Source organism: Rhincodon typus, chromosome 7 (assembly GCF_021869965.1).
Source record: "Rhincodon typus isolate 14 chromosome 7, sRhiTyp1.1, whole genome shotgun sequence".
Taxonomy (NCBI): Eukaryota; Metazoa; Chordata; class Chondrichthyes; order Orectolobiformes; family Rhincodontidae; genus Rhincodon; species Rhincodon typus.
Genome location: NC_063338.1, coordinates 44,290,432 through 44,315,485, shown reverse-complemented (window position 1 = coordinate 44,315,485; position 25,054 = coordinate 44,290,432). Strand labels below are relative to the sequence as shown.

At 37.9% G+C, this 25,054-nt stretch overlaps 1 protein-coding gene across 3 annotated transcripts; it reads left to right on the top strand.

Moving 5' to 3' along the window:
• Nucleotides 1-1,272: 1,272 nt before the first annotated feature.
• On the top strand, nt 1,273-24,840 carry cdca7a (cell division cycle associated 7a). Of its 3 annotated transcripts, none has more exons than XM_020520596.2 (10): nt 1,273-1,344; nt 6,752-6,874; nt 6,978-7,100; nt 8,033-8,302; nt 9,318-9,395; nt 9,944-10,129; nt 12,189-12,329; nt 22,780-22,929; nt 23,447-23,583; nt 23,666-24,840. In XM_020520596.2, the coding sequence occupies exons 1-10, from the start codon at nt 1,324-1,326 to the stop codon at nt 23,694-23,696; spliced, it is 1,260 nt and encodes a 419-aa protein (XP_020376185.1). In that variant the 5' UTR covers nt 1,273-1,323; the 3' UTR covers nt 23,697-24,840. The 3 variants fall into 3 exon arrangements, with proteins under 3 accessions (XP_020376185.1, XP_048455419.1, XP_048455418.1); XM_048599462.1 differs by lacking the exon at nt 1,273-1,344 and adding an exon at nt 1,368-1,454; XM_048599461.1 differs by lacking the exon at nt 1,273-1,344 and adding an exon at nt 3,156-3,257.
• The last annotated feature ends 214 nt before the right edge of the window (nt 24,841-25,054 follow it).

Genomic DNA, 25,054 nt, shown 5'->3' with positions numbered 1-25,054 from the left:
CACTCCATCTGAGCACCAACCCCTCAGCTCGATACAATTGTCATCCAAATAGCACATTCTCACAGACCTCCTTAACTAGGTTCATAACCATCATAATGGCACAGAGGGAGAAAAGAAAGTGCAAGAATGTGAGGAAGAAAGAAGCAAAACTATCGTCCAAACAGCTAAGAATTACAGAAGGTCTGGGTCATTTTGCATCTCCAACGGGGCAATCCCAGACATTTTCTCAGACTTTAATCGTTCAGCAATGTAACTTATTACTCTGCTTGTTTTTATTGCAGTGCAATAACTACACAATTCTTTATTTTTTCATGGAATGTGAACGTTTCTGCCAAGGCCAATATTTATTGCCCATCCCTTGCCCTTTGGAATATGGTGATGAGGGACCTTCTGGAATTGCTGCAGCCCTTCAGGTGCTGGTACACTCGAAGTGTTGTTAGAAAGGGCATTTGGATTTTTAATTTATGGATTTTTATAGAAGGTGTTATTGCATCCATCCATGGTCTCACATTCCTTCGCCAACATCACAAGCTGCCAAGATTTTTCTATTTATCCATTTCTCTCCTCGTTTATTCCTGATTTCCTTTGCTATGATTGGCAACTCTGCTTTCAAATTATTCATGCTTGAGGTGCAAATTGTGGTATTCCTTTCCTAAATTTATTCGCCTCTTTACGTCTTATTGTTTCTTAAAATCTTCCTTAGGAATCGAGAAATCTGTTACTTAGTTGACCTTCTCTTTTGGTGGCTTACCGTGAAGTTATACTGTCTTGATTATGAAGTCCTTCGGGGATGCTTTACTAAAGCGGCATGTAAATAACAAGTTGTGCAGTAAAACTGTCACTTTCAGTCACTGTGGTATAAAGTGGATATTTAACAATTGTTAGCGGTGGCAAAGAACCGGTTGGTGCGAATGGAAGAAGTATTTCGCAGCTACGTGAAGTTGAATATTTGCATAGTGGGTTGGGATGTTGAATTGTATCCAGATCTAAGTTTTTAAAATGATTTCCAGCATCTTTATGATACGAATATCCGTCCAGAAAGGAGGCGTGGTCTCTCATCTTACTAGTGCATAATAAGTGTTCTGTAAATGAGGGCTACATATAACGAATACGAGCTCTTGGAGTACAGTAAGGGTTTAACACCCTGTCAAATGTTTGCTCTGCAACAGTGCAGGCTTCTCGCGCGCTTTGCACCTGGCCCGACCCGGCAGCGCGCGAAACCCGGAGGCGGGACTGCAGCTACACACATTTAGCATTTAAGCAGCAGTCCTACACCAAATAACTCGCTGTTACTCAAGCAAAGTGCTGAGGGAAGTTAAAGCCATGAAAAAACTGCGTGCAAAGGTAGGTGTGCATGTTGCATTCCTCCGTTTCCCAGCGGCTTAAGAGGAAAGAATTTTTGTTCGCAGTATCCGCATTAGATCGAAGAACATCTTCTGAGCAGTTTTTACTCGGTTAGCCGTGTCACGCTGGTTTTAAATTTTATGCAGTTCTGCGGTTCATTTTGATTTTCCTCAAGGACTTTTAAGTGCCAGTAACTTTTTTTAACGTCGGCTTTGTTAGTTACGTTCAGTTGGCCATGTGTGGAGTGTGGCGGCTCAGTTTTCGATGAATTTTTTTTAAAAAAAATAAATTTAACCACGTTTAGGTCTGAAATCTCTGCCTTTCGTTTCGGGCTCCGTTTAAACTGAGCGCCGGATCACGTGATCCGGCTTGACGCGGGAAAATCTCGGGGATGATTGACAGTTGGGGAGGGCGCGAGCCCCCCGGCCCCCAGCCCGGGCCTGAGGGGGAGCGAGGCACAGCACACCGTCCCGGTCACCAGGTGAACAGCCCCGCCGTCCTACCGAGTCCCTGAAGCTGGTTTTTGGGAAGAGTGGCTCTGACCTTGACCATGTGGAGTCTGTGGGTCCCTGAGTGACAGCTCAGGGCTACCCGCCTCACCACCACCACCACCACCACTACCACCTACTCGCGGCTTTTCGGAGTCGCTCCATTTAAGTGACCGTCAGCACCGCCTGCCCAGACCACCACCCCCCCCCACCCCACCCCGTGCAGGAAAACGATAGTGATGATCTCAAATTCAACTTTTATTTTTCCCCCTTTTTGTAACTTGGCGTTACAGTTTCTTGTGTTTTGATAGCAGTTCTCATTCTTTTGGGTCGGCCTTCGGAGAAACACTCTTCACCACTACGTTAAAGATGCTATATAAATGCCAGTTGTTGTTGGACCCTTAATATGTTAACAGCCCTGATTGGTGCGGATATCCATTCACCGTCTTCATCATAGCGGCGTAGTTGAAAATTTCACTTTAAATGTTGTTTTGCTAATGCCCAAAGGCTAGAGTTGAAGTACGGTGTCCCAATTTTTTTTAAAAGAAACGGTTATTGCACTCCTATTTAACCCCCTTTTTATATACTTAAACGATGAGAACTTAAGATGGCAATGAAGTGCTTAACTATACATAGTCACAAATGAGAACTACATTTTTTTTTAAGTTCCAAGTTGAGATTCTAAAGAAAATAAACTGCTCGAATTAACAAAATTGTAGGATGTGTGACTAGTACATTTGAATACACTTTGCTGAGGCTTTACATTGCATTACTATAAAAGTAGCCTACAGTGGGGTGCTTTCTGACAATGTGCAGAAAGATTATTCAAACGTCAACTCAAAGAACAGCATCAAGAATTATTCCAAGAGGACTCGAGATCAGCGTAAAATCTTCACAGCTAGAGAAAAGGCTATGACCGAAAACAGCTCTAAAGTATGGTATTATATGGTTTAGATACAGTAAATATTCTGATCAATATTTTAGAATAAGACAGAATGTAACCACAGATACTGAGCATGTTCAACGAAAAATACAACCAATACTAGAAAGAGCAATTTCAGAGAGAGGGTTAAAAAGGCTGATAAGTAATGGGCCTTTCGACTGTTCATTTCAGGAGTAGATCTAGGCTGAGAAATTAATAGAACCAGGGTGAATTTCTGTGTGTTGAGTGGCCTTTTGATGATTGACTGGGTATAAGATTGTGATTAAAAGCAGTATGACACAGAATTGTTAATTTGCCATTAGGTTTGGCTTAATAACTCATGACCCTCCTTGAACCAGTTAATAGAGCCCAGTTTGAAAACTGAGCAGTTAAATTTATCAGTGATCGTTTTCAGTGCATCTTCCCATCTGTCTTGTTTTGTGTCAACACAAAACAAGTGAAACTGGAACAAGAAGTCCTTACTGTAAATCAATGAAAGCCAGGTAATCATTTCAGCATTAATAAGTGTTTGAGCTAATATTTAGCTATTTTGTTTAGTAAATTAATTAGCAATAATATTTAACTTGTCTCTTACTTGAGTATCATTGACTCCTTACAATTTGTATTCAGGAATGCCTGTAGTGGGATCTATAATGTTTTAACCTGTTAATTGATAGTTCTAGTGCACAGCCAGCTTATCTGTTAGATTGGGTGTTGTGGGACAAATGGTTGTAACTTAGTAAACAACATCAAACTAGTAAAAGAGGAAGTGAAACTATTACAACATTTATAAAACAGTATGAATTAGGAGGAGTAGGCCGTTCAGCTTCTCAAACTTGCTCTGCTATCCAATAAGACCCCATGATGTATCTGATTGCAATCTCAAATCCACATTCCTGCCTACCCTGATGATTTTTTTCTCACTTTGATTAATAAATATTTACTAATCTCTCCCTTTAAAAACATTTGAGTACTTTGCTTCTAATCATCTTTTTCAAACTTCCTGATTTAATGTTAGTTTTTGTAAAGTGACGTTTAGTTTGGTGCTTGCATATTTGCTTGAAATTTCTTTCTAAGATGGGGACAAAGGAGAAGCTTTAGAGCCACTTGTGCTAAACATGAATTGCTCGTTTAGGTGATACTTGTCACTGAATCTCTGTTGACTAATTAAATGACCACATTCTTTAAATTGTTTGTTATATACTCATTTCTTGTAATGAAACAGCAGATGTATTTTGGTAAAGGAAATCTCAATGCTGGCTGTCTGAAAGAAAGCCAAAAATGGTGCCGAAATAATATGACTTCTTATCAGTTTTGGAAGGAGAGTTTACATGTGAAATCTTGTTTTTGCTTTAATTTGGACTTCTAAATTTAGCCCTAATGAAACAAAGTAATTTTACCACCATTCCTTGTCTAAACTGTTAAACTATTTTAAACTAGATTTTATTTTTTTTTGCATAAAAACTGAAAGAACTGTGGATGCTGTAAGTCAAAAACACAAACAGAAATCGCTGAAAAAGCTCTGCAAGTGTGGCAGCATCTGTGGAGAGAAATCACAGCTAACGTTTCTGGTTGCGTGACCCTTTCTCAAACTTTTTGCATGTTCTACAAGAAATGTCTAGCTGTTTCATCTAGCTTAGCCAATCCTGTCCAATCATGATCTTGTACAACATCTTTCAGTCACTCCCTTCCCAGTTGTAGCTGTATGATCTTTTTTGGGAGGGGTATGTGAAAGATCTGTAGACTTCCCAGTGGAGAGGGTTGTTTGTGGAATATTGAATTTTCCTCTCTGACCTATTTAAGTAATCAAAATAAGTCCAGTGTTCTAGGATCCTTATAGTGTGGGAACTGGCCAATCGGCCCATCGAGGCCACACCGACCCTCTGAAGAGCCTAGCCCACTACCCTATCTCTGCATTTTCCATGGCTAATCCAGCTAGACTGGACACTATGGGCAATTTAGCATGGCCAGTCCAGATATCCACTTAACCTGGGAGGCAATCCACACAGACACGGACAGAATGTGCAAACTTACATCCAGTCACCTGAGGCTGGAATCGAGCCCAGGTCCTTTGTGCTGTGACGCAGCAGTGCTAACCACTGAGCCACTGTGCTGCCCGTACTATGCTAATGCTACCATTTACAGGGTACCTACCTGTTATGCAATCTGACCTGCTTTGAGTATGTAATGAAAGAGTATTCATTTTGAACTGTCTGTTCCACAGCTGTACAGTTCTTTGGGTTGGTGGGGGATAATTGGCTAACATTAATTTGCCTTTCTAGTATTTGAGAGCAAATTCCTGTGAACATACATTTTTAAACTAAATATTGATGAACTCAAATGTAAAGATGGCTTTGGAGAAACTAGTTATCACAACGTCATTAGGAATTGAACTAATCAAAGTCTATTACTGCAGTGCTGAAGCAATTTTGCCCTTTTCATTTTTCACTGCGCATGTACCTTAACATTAATGGATTTGTTAATACCTCACCAGCCTTGCTATGAGCAGAAGAAAACGAGAATTGAATGTTGCAGATTAGGTTTTTTAACATTTGGTGATGGTCAAGCTCTGTCTTGAAAGTTCGTACTGTGCTTTTGTTTGTCCTATTGCACATCTTAGTTTACATAAACATTGGCATCAAACGATGCTTTCTTAAAAAGATCCTTAATTTCTGTGAATTTGAAGACTATATTTGAACTTTTGACTTTGCTTGGCTTGAGGGTGTTATGCAAGTCCTTAAATAATATGTCTATTCATTTGAGTAGGTTTGTTATCTTATCATTTTAAAAGTGCAATGATATTCCTATAGCAGATACCTACCAAGGTTTGTTCATGCTGTTTCTAAGAAAAAGTAATGCTCAGTCACTTTCTGGGTTTGATTAAATTTCATGCTGTAATGTGTGTATCAGAAGTATGCATTATGGTACCATGAATGCATTGTAAACTTGTAGTATTCATGTAGTGTTGCCTTTCAACAGAAATACAAGCTGTAGCTTAAAATCTTAACTTGAGGCTTTATGTTGTAGGAGACTATGACTTCCTTTTGTGGTTGGGGGAAAGAAAGTGTTCTGTATTTTCAGATAACTTGTGCTGATGAAACCTGGTAATGATCAGAAAGACCTAGTGGCATTACCATTTCAAATGTGAAAGCCCAGTGGGGCACCACGCATGAATTTTTTCATTGTTCGTGGAGAACCTTGAAAAGGTTTGCAGGCTATCATGTCTGTTGGAAACTCTGCAACCACATCTAGGTCAGGGTGCAAATACAGGTTTTCTGTGACCTTTTTATCTCTCATTTATTCTAAATTCTCACCTTTTGGGCGTCTGTCTGTTAATCTAATTTTAAGGGGACAGTTGGATTATTTGCAACCTTTTCAATTTAAAAAGTTAATTGATCACTGCACATTATTGAGAAATGTATCTGAAGCAGGGAACTTTATTCATTAAATTTCTGTTTAAACCTACATGCTGTCTGTATTGAAAGCAAAATTCCACTAGTCCCGAAATTGTGAAAGATCTGCCTGCACGTTCCTCTAGGAGATACTTGCATTACTAAACTTTTAATAAACTTATTTTTTGTATTAAATTCACAATTGTACATAAATGCACTTTGAAGTTCCATTTATTTGCTTTCAGCTCACGTTACTATCAAAGATCAGCTGCTCTTTTCCTGGTTGTGAATGTTCCAGCTGGTATTGAAGATTTCAGTATGCAACAAAAACTTTTATCTAGTCTACTTTGGTTACTCAAACCAACCTAAACATGCAATTTGAATATCGAATAAGCACAACTGATGATAAATATCTACAAATCTCAAAGCCCGTCTGCAAAGCTAGAATAAATTGGCTCTGCATTCCATTTACATAGTACAAAGCAGATTCAGAGTGTGACCACGTGTTATGCAAAGTGAATTTCTGGCAACTCATATCATTAAAACCTGACACTAAAGAAATTATTTAAAAGGTATTCAAGATTGTATTTTTTTTAATCTTGCAGCAGATAGACCTTTCTGGAAAGGAAGAATTTAAAGACTTCAGAAACGTGGCATTGGTTCCCATGGAAACATCATCATCAGATGATAGCTGTGATAGTTTTGCTTCAGACAATTTTACGAACAGTGTAAGTGTAATTTAAGATTGTGAATGCAAAAGAAGTCGACGACAATTACCTTTAATATGATAGTTTGCTATAATATAACAAGTTTTTTTTTCTATTTCCTCAGAAAGCTAAATTCAGAGCAGAGATTCTGACTGACGAATTGGCTCAGATTTTTAATGAGGATTCTGACAACGAATCATTTGATGGTTTTTCTGAAAGTGACCTCAAAGATGTTATGGAAGCAATGGTATATACAAACTTGATTAAACATAAAATTCAGAATTTAAATCACTTAAATATGGTGATTAATGTACAACAATTTCAAGTTCCAGTTTTTTGTAATAATTTTCTGGTAGGATAACAGACTGTGTTCAAATCCTGAACCAACAACTCAAATATAATTCTGTCCTTTCATCTGGAATTTGTATCACAAAATGTTTGTTTTGAAGGTGATAATGAATGTTGACAAGAGTTTGTTTTTGTATTGTCATCGTAGACTGTTTAATTCAAACTCAATGTAGCAATTTTCCTGGCTCTTTGTGAGCTGCTTCTTGACTCAGTCTGAGAACAGATTTCTTTTCGTTGTTATTTCAAATTTGTTCATGGGTTGAGGGTCTGGCTGGCTAGTCCAGCATTTATTACCCATCCCTAATTCCTAGTTAAGAGTCAGCCAGGTTGCTGCAGGTCTGGAGTCCCATTGCAGGCCAGACCTGGTAGGGTGGCATTAAAAGACATTTTAGTGAACGCAACAATTGATAATGGTTTCATGGTCATCATTAGACACTTAATTCCAATCTTTAAAAATTGAATTCCAATTCCACCATCTGCCGTGGCAGGATTCAAACCCAGGTCTCCAGAACATTATCTGGGTCTCTGGATTAACAGCCCAGTGATAATAATTGATGAACTGAAATTAAAGATGTGAAACTAGTGTCTTTCTGGCAGATTCTAAATATTTGTAGGGATTCATTTAACTTGGAATTTGCATTGTTCACGTTTTGTTCAATGTTGTACATTTAATGAAAGTAAGAGCTGCATTAGAACTTCTGGTATAATATAGAATTTTTTTTAAATGTCAAGATTTATTCGTTGTCTTTTCATTTGGCTGATATTCATATTTTGGTGTACAGTTGGTATATGTTCAATGAAAAGTTATGTTTCATTTATCTGTTTTTATAGAGTGTTGAATCATCTGAATCAGAAGAAGAAATAACTTATGAAGGTGATGTAAAATCTGCAAAGAATGCCAAAACACGGAGCAAACAATCTTTCCCAATACGTGTGGCATTCAGATTTCCATCTCAGAAAAACAAAATTCTGCCAATACCAGACTCTTGTGCTGCTTTAAATAGGGATTCAGCTTCTGAATCTGATTCTGATGTGGATGAACCCAGAGGAACAAGCTTTCTTGAGAAGAGAGCTCTAAATATTAAGGAAAACAAAGCTGTGGTAAATACTGCATGCATTCCTATTGTAAATGGCTTTGGTTAGTTACAGATATTAATTAACTTTACAGGAGGATGCAAATTATACAGTAGTATCAGCGTTTAAGCTAGCTTCATATCAGCTCGTGAATGATACTTGTATTGCATGTAAAAATGTTGCTTTCACAACAGTGTTTCCTGCTGCAGTTTTTAAAATGACCCCTGATAATCTACTGGTGATGATGGTGTAGATTTGTTGGTGTTTGTGTGCTGTCTTTGAAGCTGATGAATTATGTGGGGGATTTTGAGTGGGGAAGAACAAAATAAAATGATTGAAGGGCTGAATTGTTGCGCCTAGCAGTGTGGAGTATATTTTCTGCTCAGCTAGAGTTATATTCAACCTGGCCTGTGCCTTTTAAGAAAGAGTGGTTTAACACACGCCAGCCTGAACCAGAAGCTAATTGTAGGCAGGGGTATTAAAGGTTATGGAGCCATGGCAGATTGGAGTCAAACAGAGCAGACTCATGGGGCTAAGTGACCTACTCCTGATCCTATGTTCATTTATTTTCTAAGCTAAATTTGAGCCAAGTGAAGGAACATTGGATTAGAGACAGCATCAGAAAAGAAAACTCTCATTGTTGTGTGCTATTTCTCAAGAGAATCAGAAAGGATAAGAGAAAAGAGAGGGAACATCCTGTCTAAGTAGAAGATATTTGCCAATAAATAACTATCAGACAAACTTCTTTCTTAAACCCAACAGGTAGTTTATAAATGTGGAACTTGTTCCCACAATGAGCACAAGATGAATAGCCTAGATAAATTTAGGGAGAAGCTGACTAAATGAATGAAAAAGAAAGTAATCATAGGACATGCTGATGGATGATTTACAGAGGAGGCTGTAGAGGATCATTAAAAACTGGCACAGCAGTAGTACTGAATGGCCTTTTTCTTCATTATAAATTCTATGTATCAGTCTGTTGTAAAGTTCTGTAAACAGAATAAATGCTTTTAATATAATGTTTATAATGCTTTTGTCCAAGCTGGCCAAATTGATAGCAGAGCTGAAGACTGTTCCAGGACTTCTGCCACGCAGAGTTTCAGTTCAAGGAACACCATCAGTAAGTAGGCAAGAGTTTGGGTTTGTTGCAGTATGCTCGGAACTGTTTAGAAATGATGCAGAAATTCTTATGTGCAGCAGGTATTTAAGAATTTACATTTAATGAATATTTAAACACACTGAATTGCGGTTGTTGGGCTTGCACTGTCAAATTAGAGAGGTATTTTTGTTAGAATTTGTGCATTTTTGTTTGAATTGTTGATTCTTCAGTGAATTTGTAGATTTGTATCATGTATTTTCAGTTTATTGGATTATTTTCCAAAATATTACTGCACAATATATAACTTGCCTAAAATGGAGAAACGTAAAAGCATACATTAAATTTAAGTAGAATTAATTAAAATGTCATAAAGGGATATTAAAGGTTAAAATTAAATATTGAATAAACAGACCCCTTTGAAGTTGCATTTTAAATTGCAGAAGCAAATTCCTTATGATTATTTTGAACACCTTGCTTTTTAAAGAGTGGTGCAACTACCTGACTCTTGATAGACTTGTGCATAATATATTTGGTTGTAAATTGCAGAAATTCCTGTTTGTATTTTTAAGAAACCAAAACGTCCACCGAGAAATGCATTCTCAGAAAATGCTTCTAGACGAAATCCTGAACGGTGTGCTAGGCCTCACACTCGATCGAGATCTTTGATTGATGGCCCTCCTTCTCCATCATTTGGGCAAGAAGATAATGTCAGCTTTATGAGGAAAAGAAAGTTTCTGGATAATGACTTCTCTGAGGTAGAGTCATTAAGTCATTTGTGCTGCTATTAACAACAACTTTCATGGTGCACTGACTTTGCCAGCTTAATCTGCATTTCTGGTGGTCACTTGTAAAGCCTAATAACCTTTACAGTTAAAGACTTCTATGTTCATAAAAATTATAGAGATCTATTTCAGTAGTGTCTGTACTGACTGCAATTAAACACTTGGGAATACATGCCTCATTAAGAAATCTTGAAACATTGAAAGTCAATATATTTTGTTTTGAAGCTCTATGTAGCACTTATCTTTTACAGGTTGGCAGGCAGATAAAAACATGTATGATGAAACAGCTTGTCTTCAGTATTAACTATCTGTTGAATGCACAATATAATAGCTTTCATAAATTAAACAACAGTTGTGCAGACAAATGTTTCGTTACATATTGAATTTACATTTTTCATGTCTAAGACCGTAATAATCAAATTCAATTAATGTCTTTGGACAGCTTCCAGATGTAAGCAATATCTGTCCTATTCAACTCCAAGGTGATTTTTCAACTTTTCAGACCCATCTTAAAAAAAAAAAAAAAAATTGCTAACTTCAGCAAAGCCCATCTGCTACAACCTCATTCATGCCTTTTTCTCCTCCAGATTTGATGATTGCAGTACTTTCCTGGCCACTTTCCCATCTGCCAGAAACTTCAGCTCATTCAAAACTTTGTCTGCATTTGGTCTTGCTCCGTCTTCGTCATTCATTCTTTGTGTCTTCATTTACTTAAATTTAGTATTAATGTATTCATTTTTTTATTTGATCAAATACATACTGACCCTAACCACTGTCCACTTTTCAGCCTTCCTGACAGCTGTCAACCCTCTAGACCCCATGTATCGGAATTCCTTTTCTGAACTTGTACCTATTGATACCTAATTTACCAAGCTTGGTTTTTTTTTTCCATATTTACATCTTTGCTTTGGCTTTCATTTTTTTGTCTAATTGAACCTCTGTGATTTTTGTTTCCTATTTGATGTGATATTTACTGTATAAAACATATCATACATGGAAGTAGTTTTAATAGTATTGATTAAATGGAACTCCCAAGGTGGCAAAGAAGCCTGACTGTTTTAACATGTACTTTGAATATATCACCAATTTGTTTTAGTAGGTACCAATCACCATGCCTGCTTTCCTGTGGTACGATAGTGTGCGCATGAATTCAGTTGCCTAACTTGTGTTATTAAGTACTTAATTTTTTTTAGAGGAATAAAAGGCAGAATTAAGTTGTGATCGAGAAATTATTGTATTTGAGTGTTTTCATTTGGAAAATGGACTGGGTTAAAGCATCATATCTTCAATTGTAACCATTGAGATCTTAAGTTCAGAATACATACTTGAACTTGCTTATTTGAACAGTTGGTCTGAAATTTGCAACAACCTCCTATTTTGAGAATTCTGACTTGTGTTTTGGGTTTTTATCTTTGCAGTAAGGGATCACCATTCTAGTACACTGCATCCAATATCACTGTTGCCAAATGCATCTTATATTTAAGTTCTGATAATGCAGCAAAAATGATTAAATATGCATGTGAAAGAATAGAATATCTTCAATCAGTAAAATGCTTCCAAGTAAGGATAACAATAGCTGTGACAAAAGCAAAAACTACTTTGCCTATTATCTTAATAGTGTATCTTGACGCAAGTCTTAAAAGAAAACCTAAAGCAGCAATGTGAACTTGTACAATTTCACAACAGCTGTTATTACAACGTTTGATTGGGAGTTAGCACTGAATTATGATGTGACTGCTTTGAAATTTAACTCCATACTGGCCAAACAAGGCAGGTTTGTCATGAATTTATTATTGTTCTGTGTGTTTACTAACTGCTAATTTGTTTGTACAATCCTCAGCTGGCTGAATAACCATTGCATTATTATCTGTTTTTACATATGCTGAACACCGCCTCTATTCATTTCAACAGTCCTTTAGCTATGCATTAGGAGGTTCAATGTTTATATAGATGCTTAAAGATTACTGGAAGAGGTTTATGATCTCCATGTTCTGAGTTTGTGATTCCTTCCCTTTTATCCTTCCCATCAAAGGATGAAGTGCCTCTTCGCAGAAGAAGTCGACCGAGCATTCTTACCATTCCACATGTGGTTCGATCAGTTGAGGACATAACGCAAGAGGAGTTGGAAAATATTTCCTTCTCGGCTAAAGACAAAATTTATAGTCGAACCACAGTAAGTTTTTCTATGTAAATGTTCTTGTAAAACAAAGTGAGTCATTATATTTTTATATAATCATTTTATCTTCTGTAGATTTTAGATATTAATTTCTACATACTATAAGTTCTAGTAATTGGTATAAATGTTACCTGCTAAATGATATTAGTGATGAGCTTTCTAGTACAGAACTTTTTAATTACTGAAAAGAGAGACATATTGCTGAAGGTTTTTATCTTGCACTTATCAGGACAAATGCAAGAAGTGTCAAATTTCAAAGAATCATAACAATTTATAATGCAGGAGAAAAGGTTGCTGATTAGTTGTCATTTAATGACTGAACATTGGCTGAGGTCTTGCCATTAGAGAGCACAGTGGGGAAAGGTAGTGCCCCAAAGCTCCTGATCAAACTCTCCAAAGAGGTCAAAGGCCACCACTTTCAGACTTCAAAAGTGTGTTGTCTACCTCAAATTACCCGAGGAAGGAAAAGTACCTTGAATTTGAACATTGGGTCAAGCAAATCAATTCATGGTACTACAGTGCAATAGCTAGGTGAGTGGTATTTTTCTCTGAGGCGCCATCATCAATTTAAAAAGACATTCTGCCTATCTCACAATTGAACAATATCATGTATGAATTGGGGCTGATATGTTGCCAGGTACATAGGCCATATGTCACAGGTTGACTGACTGATTTGAATTGAAATAAGATACTCCTTCAGTTGTCTGTAATTGACATGGTACAGACTTGCAGAATGCAAAAGTGTTCACTGGATGTGATTCTTAATTTGCAATGTGTGCTAAAAGCTATGCTAACAGCCAATTTAAGATAATGAGTCGAGCTTGTAATGTGGCACATTTACACTTGTTGAAAATGGCGTATGTTCATACACAGGGATCCATTTCTGCAAATGAAACAAATTTGTTCAAACCTTGTGTACTTCTTTTTTTGAACTACCAGGTTCTTCAAAACTAAGTTGGCATTTTGATTTGACAGGGATGTCAAGGGAGTATGGGAATGGGTAGGAAAGTGGAGCTGAGGTCACAATCCTATTAAACCATGTTCTTGTTAAATAGCAGAATAGGTTTGACAGATCAAATGGCCTACTTCTCGCCTTGTTATTGTACTTCAGGAATCTATAGTTCCCTGACACACACACAAATTGGTGAAATTCAGCAGGTCTGGCAGCGTCTGTGGGAAGACAGCAGAGTTAAGGTTTGAGTCTGGTGACTGTTCATCAAAACTGTTAGTAGCTAGGAAAATATATTTGTGCTGAAGTTTGGTGGGTTGGTGGAGGGTGTGTTGATGGTGAAAGGGGCGAGGTGGACAGATAGCTGGAGAGAGAGATGAAAGGGATAGGTAAATTATAGTTCTTCAGCGCTTTCTCCATGGGTCTCAACCAATTATCACCCTTTTCTGCTATTAGGAAATCTTTTCTGATAAGCATACAAAATTCAAACCATTTGTCCTAATGAATGCTCTTTTCTATAATGTTAAGTTTTCCCTTACTTCCATATAATCAAACCCTTGTCTTCTACCATGAGTCTGAACTTCACTATTCCTGTGGAGTGATTGGAGGGAATGGTGAATTGCATCTTAGAGTACTTAACAGTAGTGTACCATGATTAATGGTAAAAGCATTTTTTTATCAATTCCTGAAGTATCTTGCAGTCTTCATTTCAGTCATTTCAACTAAATGCATTCTAGTTTCAGCATTGGAGTCCATTTCTGGTTGTAAGAGAACTCTGGAAGTGAATGTATTGGTGCCTGTCAACTAAGGGTTAGGGAGTAGGGGATAAGGGCAAAGGAATCAGTGTTAATTGGTGTAACAGAAATAAATGGTGAGAGAATTGTTGATTTGGGTATCTTCTTGAAGTGAAGAGCTTTCCCTCTCCAATCACATGTACACCAGAGACTTTTTTTTCCTAATAGACAGCAATTACGTATGATAGTTTGCTGTCAGGTTTAAGAGTCGGGTAAATGGATTTTAAAAATTTAATGCAAAATGGGGCAGCGTCATGGATTGACACTTAACACTAAGCTTGAATTCTAGTGTGGCATGACCATTTTCAATGGTCACTGGGAAAGTAGATATTTAGCTAGCACTAGGCAGTAATGAGAGAGATGCTGATGTTCTGCACGTAGAAAATTGAAACTGGAAGACCCAAAGGAAATCTCGAGACCGTGAACTATTCATGCTGCTGAAAAGAGGACTAGATCTGAGCAAGGAAGCAGTTTTAAACATGTTATAGCTAAGTATATGCTTTCCTTGAGAACATAATAGGAATAGGAGGCCATTCAGTCCTTCAATGAGATCATGGTTGATCCTTGTATTTTGTTTAATTCTTCTCTGCATTTTTCAGGGCTGTAGTAAGGTAGATGAAATAAAAATTCAATAATTGAAATCATGGAATGATTACAGCACAGGAGAATCATTGCATCCATCTCTTAAAGCAACTGGCCTAGTCCAGCTTTTCCACATAGCCTTTTTTTCCTCTTCAGTTGATGACCCAGTTTTGAAAGCAATGCCTGAATTTAATTACACCACCCTCGGACATTGAATTCCAGATCTTAACCACACGATATACAAAATCAAAAGATTTTTTTTTTTTTATTTGCTTCTGTTAGCAACCACTTTCTAACAGTGGCTTTTGGTTCTTGATCTTTTCACCAATGGAACAGTTTCTGTCAATCTACTTTGTTCAAACCCTTCAGGATTTAGAATACCTCCGTCAAATTTACAACTTCTTCAGGAAGCGTAACGATGGCTTATCCAATCTGCTCACGTAACTGAAGGTTTTCAACTCCAGAATCATGCTTGTGAATCTTTACTGTACCCTTTTCTAGTTCTGCTATGATCACAGCTGATGGTAATACTGTACAAGTTAGATTCCAGAGTGACACCTTTTTATGATAGATTTTAGTGTTACTTTTACAATTTGTTTACTACAGTGTTGAATATATTCATAGCCCAAAAGACTGCCAATGCACTTTTAACAAAATAACTTACACAACAAAGGAAGGGGGAGAAAAAAATCTGTGTATGACAATTTGAAAATATCTTGCAATAAACAACAAGCAGTTTCAATTTTTTTTCTTCAGCAATAGCCTTTTCAAACACTGCACTCAGTGAAGTATCACTCTGTCTTCACTCCTTTAAAATCTTACTCAATTGATGTTGCTAGCATTTCCTTTCAACAGCTTTCTGTACATTCACCACATGATGCTGTCCAACTCTCCCAGAGTTAGACTAACTCACTGACATTTCTTAAACTCTTAAGAGCAACTTGGCTTTTTCCAGCCCTGTTGGACTGATAAAGCTGCTTAAGTTTTCTTTCCAGTCTAGCCTACAAACATCCAAACTAAACTGTCCTTCTGCTGGCATGAATCTTTTCTTCTGGACTGAACCAGTTTCTGGCCTTTGACCGTATCTGTATGCTGTAAAAGCTCAACAGCAATTATCTCAACATGTGGCTTGCCTAGTTATTTAGCTGAAATCATATGATTTCTCAAGCAGTTTTGACACAATAGAAGTTTCTGATCCTTTTTTTTTTAAAAAAAAGTCACTTACAAAATCAACAAAACTATTTGCCTCTCCTTTTTAAACCTTTCACCCAAATGCCTTCCCAACCTTTGAAAAGTAAGTTGCCTGGAACTGGACAAAGTATTCCAGTTGAGCCAAACCAATGTTGTATACAGATTTGTCATAAGTTCTTCGCTTTTTTACTCTCTGCCCTTTGTATATAAAATGACCCCCATATGCCTTTATCTACTTTTCTCAATGTGGCCTACCATCTTCAGTAATTTGTGCACATCCAGTCCCTTTTAGAATTGCATCCATTATTCTGTGTTGACTCTTCAAGTCCTTCCGACCAAAGTTAATCACTTCACAGACATAGTAGGAACTGCAGATGCTGGAGAATCTGAGATAACAAGGTTACCTCTTAATCACGTCACAGTTTTTTTTTGTATTAAGTTTCATCTGCCACTTATCTGCCCTATCTTACTGATGTCTAGCTACAAAAAAAAGGACACTATCCTCCTTATGCTTGGTAATACTCAGTTATGACTTCTGAAGATTTTTAAGTTTATGCCTACACACCAAGACTAAATAATTAATCTAGATGAAGAGCAGCAGTAGTTGTATCATCCTCTGAAGAGTTTTACCGTTTACCTTCCTCCAATCTGGGAAACAACCATTCACCAGTATTTTGATTCCTGTCTCTCATCTGATTTAATCTCTGTTATTATTATTTTCATTCCATGAACTCTAATTATGCTTGCAATCCTGGTTCTGTGGCACTTCATCAAATCTCTTTCAAACTCCATCTACTACACATCATTTGCATTACCCCACCCACGCAACATCAGTTGCATTACCCACATCAAGCCATTCTGTTATCTCATTAAAAACTCAAGCAAGTTGTTAAACATTGTTTTCTCTGAAATTTATGTTGCCTTTCCTTAACTAACTAATTTATATTTGGTCAATTGACTGCTAATTTTGTCTCAATTTATCATTTCTAAAAGCTTCCTCGCCTTAGAAATATAACTGACCTGTAGTTGCTGAGCTTATTGTACACCTTTTTTTTTGAACTGGGGCGCAACTTTTGCAATTCTCTATTCCTCAGGAGCCATTGCTTGTCTAAGGAGGATTGGAAAATTATGGCCAGTGCTTCTGCAATTACCACCTTAGTTCCCTCCGTATCCTTGAATGGCTATTCTGGCCTGATGACTTATCAACTTGTAAACCACTGCTAGCCTTTCTAATACCTCCTTTATTATTTTTTTTTCAAATGGTCTACTTCCTCCTTTTTTGTATGACTTGGGTAGCATCTTCTTTGGCAAGTACTACCTCCACCAGGCCCTACCTGCATGCAAATAACTGAATACACAAACAATAATTTTTTTTAACATGGGGAAATGAACAGCTTTTGACCGGAGGCATTTTGTTGCATTTTAAATTTCTTAGGTCAGGTATAGTATATTTGCGGTAAATCAAGTTTAACCAATTTTTGTTGGTATTCAACCAAACTAATGATTGTTGACTAGGAAACTAGGAGAGCTCCATTCTTTCAAATGTTTTCCTGGAATATTTGTCCAACTGAGCATGAAAAGATGTGATGGCAGATCATTTTGAAATGCATTATGTAATTAAGCAGTGATTATGGCTTCATGAAGGGAAAACCATGCCTGACAAATCCATTTGAATTCTTTTTCAGGAGGTAACGAACAGGATAGATAAAGGGAACCCAGTAGATGTAACATATTTGAATTTACCAAAGGCTTTTGGTAAGATACTGCACAAAGGCAACTTTAAGAGCTCGTGATGTTGGGGGTAGAATGTTAACATAGGCAAAGATTTGGCTAACTAACAGAAAACAAAGTTGGTTTAAAGGGAACATTTTCAGATGGGATGTGAAGATAAATGAGGGTATATATGTAAACCTTTTCTGGAGTAGGCAGGACTTGAACCTGGGCCTCCAGGATCAGGTAGAGACACTACCACTGCACCGTAAGAGCCCTCGTTCGTCAGGTTAGTGTCCAGGACCCAACCATCTTTCACCTGCGGCTTCAACGACCTTTCCTCTACCATAAGGTCAGAAGTGGGATATTCACTGATTGCACCATCCGCGTCTCCTCTCATACTAAAGCAACTTGTGTCCATGTGCAGCAAGATTTGGACAATGTTCAGGTTTGGGCTGTTAAGTGGCAAGTAACCATTCAAGCTACACATGCTAACTGGTTACTGTTCAGCATTGTCCCTTGACGTTCAGTATTATTACTATGATGGAATCCCCCAGTATGAACATCCAGGGGCTATCATTGACCACAACTTAACTGGTCCAGATGTGGGCAAAACTTTGGAGTTTAATGTAGAAAAGTATGAGGTGATGCACTTTGGCAGGAAGAAGCAAAAGACTGGCTGTCATTAAAATTGAGAGAGACACAAAAAAAAATTGGAGTGCATCTGGGGGTTCCTGTGCATGAAATACAAAAAGTCAACATACAGGGGCAGCAAATGGAATTTTGGCCTTTATTGCTCTAGAGGTTGGAGTTTTTTTTTAATTTGTGGGATTTGGATGTCACTGCCTAGTCAGCACTTATTGCCCATCTCTAATTGCCTCACATGTAAACCAGATTGGGTGAGGACAGATCTCCTTCCCTAAAAGATATTAGTGAACCAGATGAGTTCTTAAGGACAATTGACAGAATTGTTGCAACATTTAATGAGGTCCATCATGCCTACACCAAAGAACAGTTACAATGAGGTTAATTTTGCCTTTTTGTTGAATTCAAATTCCATCAGCTGCCATGGTGGGATTCAAACCCCTGTCCCCAGAACATTAGCCTGGGGATCTAGATTACTAGCCCATTGACATTACCACTGTGTCACCATCTCTGCTGGTTTAGAGACTTATCAATTAGGCTTATCAGCCTTTGGACTACATTGGTAACAGGAACAGAAGTAGTAATCCAGCCCATTGAACCTGCCCTGCTAGTCAATTAGATCACACTTGATCATCAATCTCAACGCCTCCAATGCTAGCATATGCTCCCTTTGTCTAAAGGACACAAAAAATGTGGTTTTTCCTTATGGTCTAACTAGCGCTTTTTGTAGTTTTTAGCAAAACCTCCGTATTGTTATACACCATTCCCTTTAAAATAAAGGCATTTGATCCACTTAGCTATCAGCTGTGTGATTCAAGGATGAGGACCTCCAAATCCTTCTGTTCTGTAGCTTTCTACAGTCTTCATTTAAATAATTTTCAACTCCTGAATTCTTCCTGCTAAATTTCATTTTTCTTGCATTATATTCCATTCGTCAAGTCTTTCTTCACTTGCTTACTTGTCAATCCCTATCCAGACTGCCATTCTCAACACTTGCCTATCCACCTATTTTCGTCATCAGCAAATCTGGCAATAGTACACTCCCTTTTCCTCAAAGTCATTACTACAGACCATATAGCATAGAAACAAACACTTCGGTCTAACTTGTCCATGCTGACTAGACGTTCCAACCTGAACTAGTCCCCTTTGCCAGCATTTGGCCCTTATCCCTCTAAACCTTTCCTAGTCATATACCCATCCAGATACCTTTTAAATGTTGTAATTGTACCTGGCTCCAGCAGCTCGTTCCATACACACCGTCTGCATGAAAATGTTACCTCTTGCGTCTTTATAAATCTTTCCCCTCACGCCTTACATTTATGCCCTCAAGTTCTGGACTCCCCCACCTTTCGAAACAGACCTTGGCTATTCATCCTATCCATGCCCATCATGATATTTTAAACCTCCAAAATGTCACCCCTCTGCCTCCCATGCTCTAGGGCAAAAAGCCCTTGTCTATTCAGCCTTTCCCTGTAACTCAGCTTCCAGTCTCGTGCAAGTAATTCCAGCACTGATCCTTGTGGTACTCTACTAGTTACGGGTTGTTATCCTGAAAATGCCCTCCTTATCACAACCCTGTCTTTAATTATGATATGGAGATGCTGTTTTTGGACTGGGGTGGACAAGGTCAAAAAATACACGACACCAGGTTTTAGTCCAACAGGTTTATTTGAAAACGCAAGCTTTCTTTTTCAAATAAAAGCTTGCGTTTTCAAATAAACCTGTTGGACTGTAACCTAGTGTCGTGTGATTTTTGACCTTGTCTCTAATTAAGTTAACCAATCCCCTGTCAATGCTAATATACCCCCAACACCATTGGTTACTTAATAAGAGACAATGAAAACCAGGGAATCTTGTTGTAACAGTAAGGCCACACCTGGAATACTATGTGCAGTTTTAGTTCCTGTATTTATAAAAGGATATACTGGTATTGAAGGCTGGTTCCTAAAATTGATGTAGAAGCAGGGTAGATGTTGAAAAGTTGTTTCCATTAGTGGGGGACCCGCGCACTAGGGAACATAGTTACAGAGTATGGGAAGATTTGTTTTAAAATTGAGAAGCAATAGGATTCTTTTGAGGGTACTGAGTGACTGACTAGAATTCTCTAGCCCAGTGACATGTGGAGACCAGATCACACAGTATTTAAAGAAGAGGTAGGTAGATTTTTTGAAATATCAGGGAGTTGACTGCTATTCTGAGTTAGCATGAAAAAGGAGTTGAGGCTTGGGGCAGATCTGCCGTAATCAGTTTGAAAGGTGGGGGATGCTTGAAGGGTCAAATGGCCTACTCTAATCTTTTCTTGTTCTCAAAACCCATGGCATTCACAATGTGCAGTGGCTACAGCAGTTTGTTTATCATATGGACTGAATCACATTGGCTGAAGACTGATAACTGTGTCACTGGGGACAGCTGGAGGAGGCCAAGATGGATCATTCACTTGGCACTGCTGGCTGATAACTGTTATAAATACCTTTTTTTTTTTTTTTTCCACATTGATCTGCTGGGCTCCCTTACTGTTGAGCGTGAGGATGTTTGTGGTATCACTTTCTCCAGTGGGTTGTTTAATTTTCCATCACCATTAATTGGATTGGGTTTATTGTCACATGCTCACATAGCACAGTGAAAAGATAACAAGGCGCCACTTATGGCTCCAACTTGGGTACCAAGGTACATTTGGTAATGAATCTTGGTTACAGTGCAGAAAAATAAGGACAGCAAAGTTTATAAAGATAAACATTTATAGACCTTTTTTACTAAAATGTAGAAAAACAAAAACTCTGTTAACAGTTCAGCACCATAGTCCATAAGGGCCAAACCATGCTGGGGACACATTCCTCACAAGGGTTTCACCTCACCACCACCTTTTGCTGCCACCGTTGAAAAGAAAAGAAAGACTAGGATGAAAGAGAAAAGAAAGAAAAGGACAAGGAAAGATGCAGCTGGCGTGATGCTGGGGAGCAGACGGGCTCAGGAGCCAGAATGCTGCCTGTCTTGCCTCTGCTGCCATCTTAAATACATGTGGCAGGACTAAAGAATTTAGATCTGATCCTTTGGCTGTAGAATTGCTTGGTCTGTCTATCATCTACTGCTTATGCTCTTTAGCACACATGTTATCTTTTTAGTAATTTCACCAGCTTGACACCTCATTTTTAGGAATGCCTGCTCCTGGCATGCCTTCCTGCTCTTGTCTTTGAATCAGATTTAATCTCCTGGCTTGATGATAATGATGGAGTAGGGGAATATGCCAGGCCATGAGATTGCAGATTGTGTTGGAGTACAATTTGTCTGTTATTTGAGGGCCCACAGCACCTCATGAATGGTATGTGGTGAGCACAAGAAGGTTTCCTTGCCACGTTTAACCTGAATCCATGAGACTTCATGAGGTCCAGCATCAGTGTTGAGGACTGCCAGGTCAAACCCCCACACCCTGGACTGCATGCTACTGTGCCACCAGCTCTGGTACTGTCAGTATGATTCTGTAAGTATAATTGTTAGGCTGTAGTTTGATTAGTCCATGAGACATGTCTCCCAATTTTGGCATTAGAACATAGAACAGCACAGCACAGTACAGGCCCTTAGGCCCACGATGTTGTGCCGAACTTTTACCCTAATCCTAAGGTCTATCTAACCTCCACCCCTACCTTTTACTATCATCCATATGCCTACTTAATAGCCGCGTAAATGCCCCTAATGAGGCGATTTCATGCCCCTACTACTCTGAGTAAAGAGCCTACCTCTGACGTCTCCCCTATATCTACCTCCACTCACTTTAAAACTATGGCCCCTCGTAATAGCTACCTCCACCCTCGGAAAAAGTCTCTGGCTGTCCACTCTATCTATACCTCTGATCATTTTGTACACCTCTATCAAGTCAAAGCATTAGCCCACAGTTGAGTAAGGAAGCCTTTGCAGGATAGACAGGACTGAATTTGCTGTAATACAAGCAAAGAGCTGGAGAAATTCAATATATCTGCAGCATCAGCTTCTGGTGACTTAGTCAGTGTCAAGTGACTTTTGTCCAGTTTCATTCTTCTTTTGAGACTTTCTAGTGTTTAATACAACAGGGTAGCTTACTAGACAATCCGAGGCAAATTGAGTTAACTATATTGCAGTGGGTCATTGCCAGACCATGTAAGAATGGCACTTTTTCCTTCCTTTTAAAGGATATTAGTGAACTAGATGGCTTTTTTTATGACTATGGATCAATGGTCCATGTAAGACTTTTATTGAACAAGCCCAGTTCCCATAATATTACCCGGATCTCTGGACTATGCCAGTAACAATATGACTACACCATTACTTCTCCTTGGATCACTGTCACTCGGTGAAAAATCTGGAACTTGAAATTTTACATATTAATCAACGAAGCTAAGCAACCAAAGGCAATATAAGCTGCTGAAGAGGTGCCTACATAAAAGTGATGGAAGCAATCATTTTGCATTCTGTTCACTTGTCCCATTTGTAACGTAGCATGACCAGTGCCTTTTCTATTCATGTAATCTTTAGCCATGCTTTGCTTTTTAAAAATATAAAGTTTGAACTGTTCACAGAAAACTGGATGCATTTATTCTTCCAGGGTTCCACTTGCCACCAATGCCGGCAGAAGACTATTGATACAAAAACCAATTGTCGAAATCCAGAATGCGTAGGAGTCCGTGGACAGTTCTGTGGACCATGTCTTCGCAATCGCTATGGTGAATTTGTTAGGACTGCTTTATTGGATGCTGTGAGTCTTGAGTTTTTTTCATCCATAGTTACTTCATGCATGTGTATATATAATGTTGTAATTTATTCCCTCTATATTGATGAGTTTGCTTTAAAATAATAGGACATGTATATGATTGTTTTCGAGCTGCTGATCACATGACTACAGTTAAGCAAAGCCTCCCTGCTCCTTCCTAAAGTGACTTCAGTTAAGGATTGTTTCAAATCATTTAGAAAACTCTCTCTCTTGCAGATAATTAACACGAATATAATTTGTGCAGTTCAGACGTATGTAGTTCTTCAATTTTCCTGTAATTAAAAGCAAATACCAAACCCTTCACTAAATTGACACTCTAATGGATGGTGTTTGCCATTGTTTTAAGGTAATTTCCTGTTTGTGATTTGAGCGCAAAATTAGAACACTTGAGTGCAGAGGCTTTGGTTGGGAAATTACATTCTTCAGAAGTGCTCATGTATTGCGAGTTAGAATCTTGAACCTTTGTCAAAATTCTCTGATTTTCTTGCCCCTCTCTAATCAGAACTGGCATTGTCCACCTTGTAGAGGAATCTGCAATTGTAGCTTCTGTCGACAACGTGAAGGTCGCCGTGCTACAGGTGTTCTTGTTTACCTGGCCAAATATCATGGCTATGACAATGTTCATGCTTACTTGAATAGGTAAGCATTTAACATTTTTGTTTATGTAAATTTATTTTTGTGTAGTGTTTATGGAGTTTAAAATGTGAATTTTATTTTTCAGCCTGAAAAAAGAACTTCAAATGGAAGATTAACAAGCTACAGTGAACCAGTTTCTTGGAAGCAAATCAAATCCTTTGATAAATTTTACGTAGCTTTCAAAATCCATATCTGTTTTAACAATTTTTGCTAAATACCTGGGCTAGATTTACAAAAATATGCTTTAACATAGATCTTCATTTACAATATTTTGGATAATGAACATAACTTGCATTATTGTTATGGGAGGAGAGGTGGTACTAATATTTTTTGCACATGCTCTCAGATTTGCAAATGTGATTGTTCAATTAGTCTGACACAACAAGCTAGAATTATTATAGAATATTGGCAGCCAAAAAACTTGCACAGTAGCATGCTTCTTACGACAGCACATAAATCCGTTGTCATTTATTCTACTTTGATAGAAAAGGGCTATAATATTGTCCAATTTTTTTATATCCAGCTGCTCAGTTGTAAGTAAGTGTCAAATCATTCTTGTATTTAAATCAAGCCAATTCCTCAACAAAATCTTAAACTCGTTTGGTTCAGGAAATATGCCAGAGATTGACTGACTGACTTTCCCTAAATTCTGCAGTTGGATTTTTAAATCTCATTTCAAGGTTACCACATTAACTATACCTAGCTAGCATCATATGTACCAGTAAATTTTGCTACTTTTTTTAAGCTTTGCATTGGTGTAGCTTCTATCAGGATTTATACAGCCACAGAACTTTTTCTACATGGAATTGATGTGATTATTTAGCCATTTCTGCACCGCACTTGGTGCAAGCACTTAACCATACTAATGCCCTATGTTCTTAGGGTGCAAGTGGAATGTTTGAAGTTGCAACTTAGCCCTTCCCACTCTTGCATTGTGAGAGCGGGATTTACATCACAAAATGCACTCTCGTTGAAGCCATACAAAATTGAGCAAATTTGCATGTAAAAGGTACTTGAATGCCTGGGAAGGAGGGTGAAGTATTTGCTGTTTTGCATTTTAATGTTATAATATTTTGCCACTTGTTAGGATTGATTTTTTTGCGGTCTGTTGCTAATGCTGGATATCTGCAATATAACAAATGAATTCAAGCAGAAGCTATCAATCAGGGTTGGTGTAAATTATGAAGTATTAACAAACATCACTTGCCAAATTGCAGTCATCGTTTTGCTAGTGGTAACAAGTGTTTAAATTTTTTTAATGTTCTAAATATATTATAAAATACTTTATTTTTGAATATTTTAATTGTGCAAATACTTTAATCAGAATTCAGCTGGGTATATAAATAACCAAGCTGGCAAATACTGACAGATTTACATCTTATAATTCACTCCTGGAATTTAATTGTTAACTGTTGCTAATGATTCATGAAAGCCAGTAATAGTGGCAGTTTAATATAGGAAGAAATGTATGAAA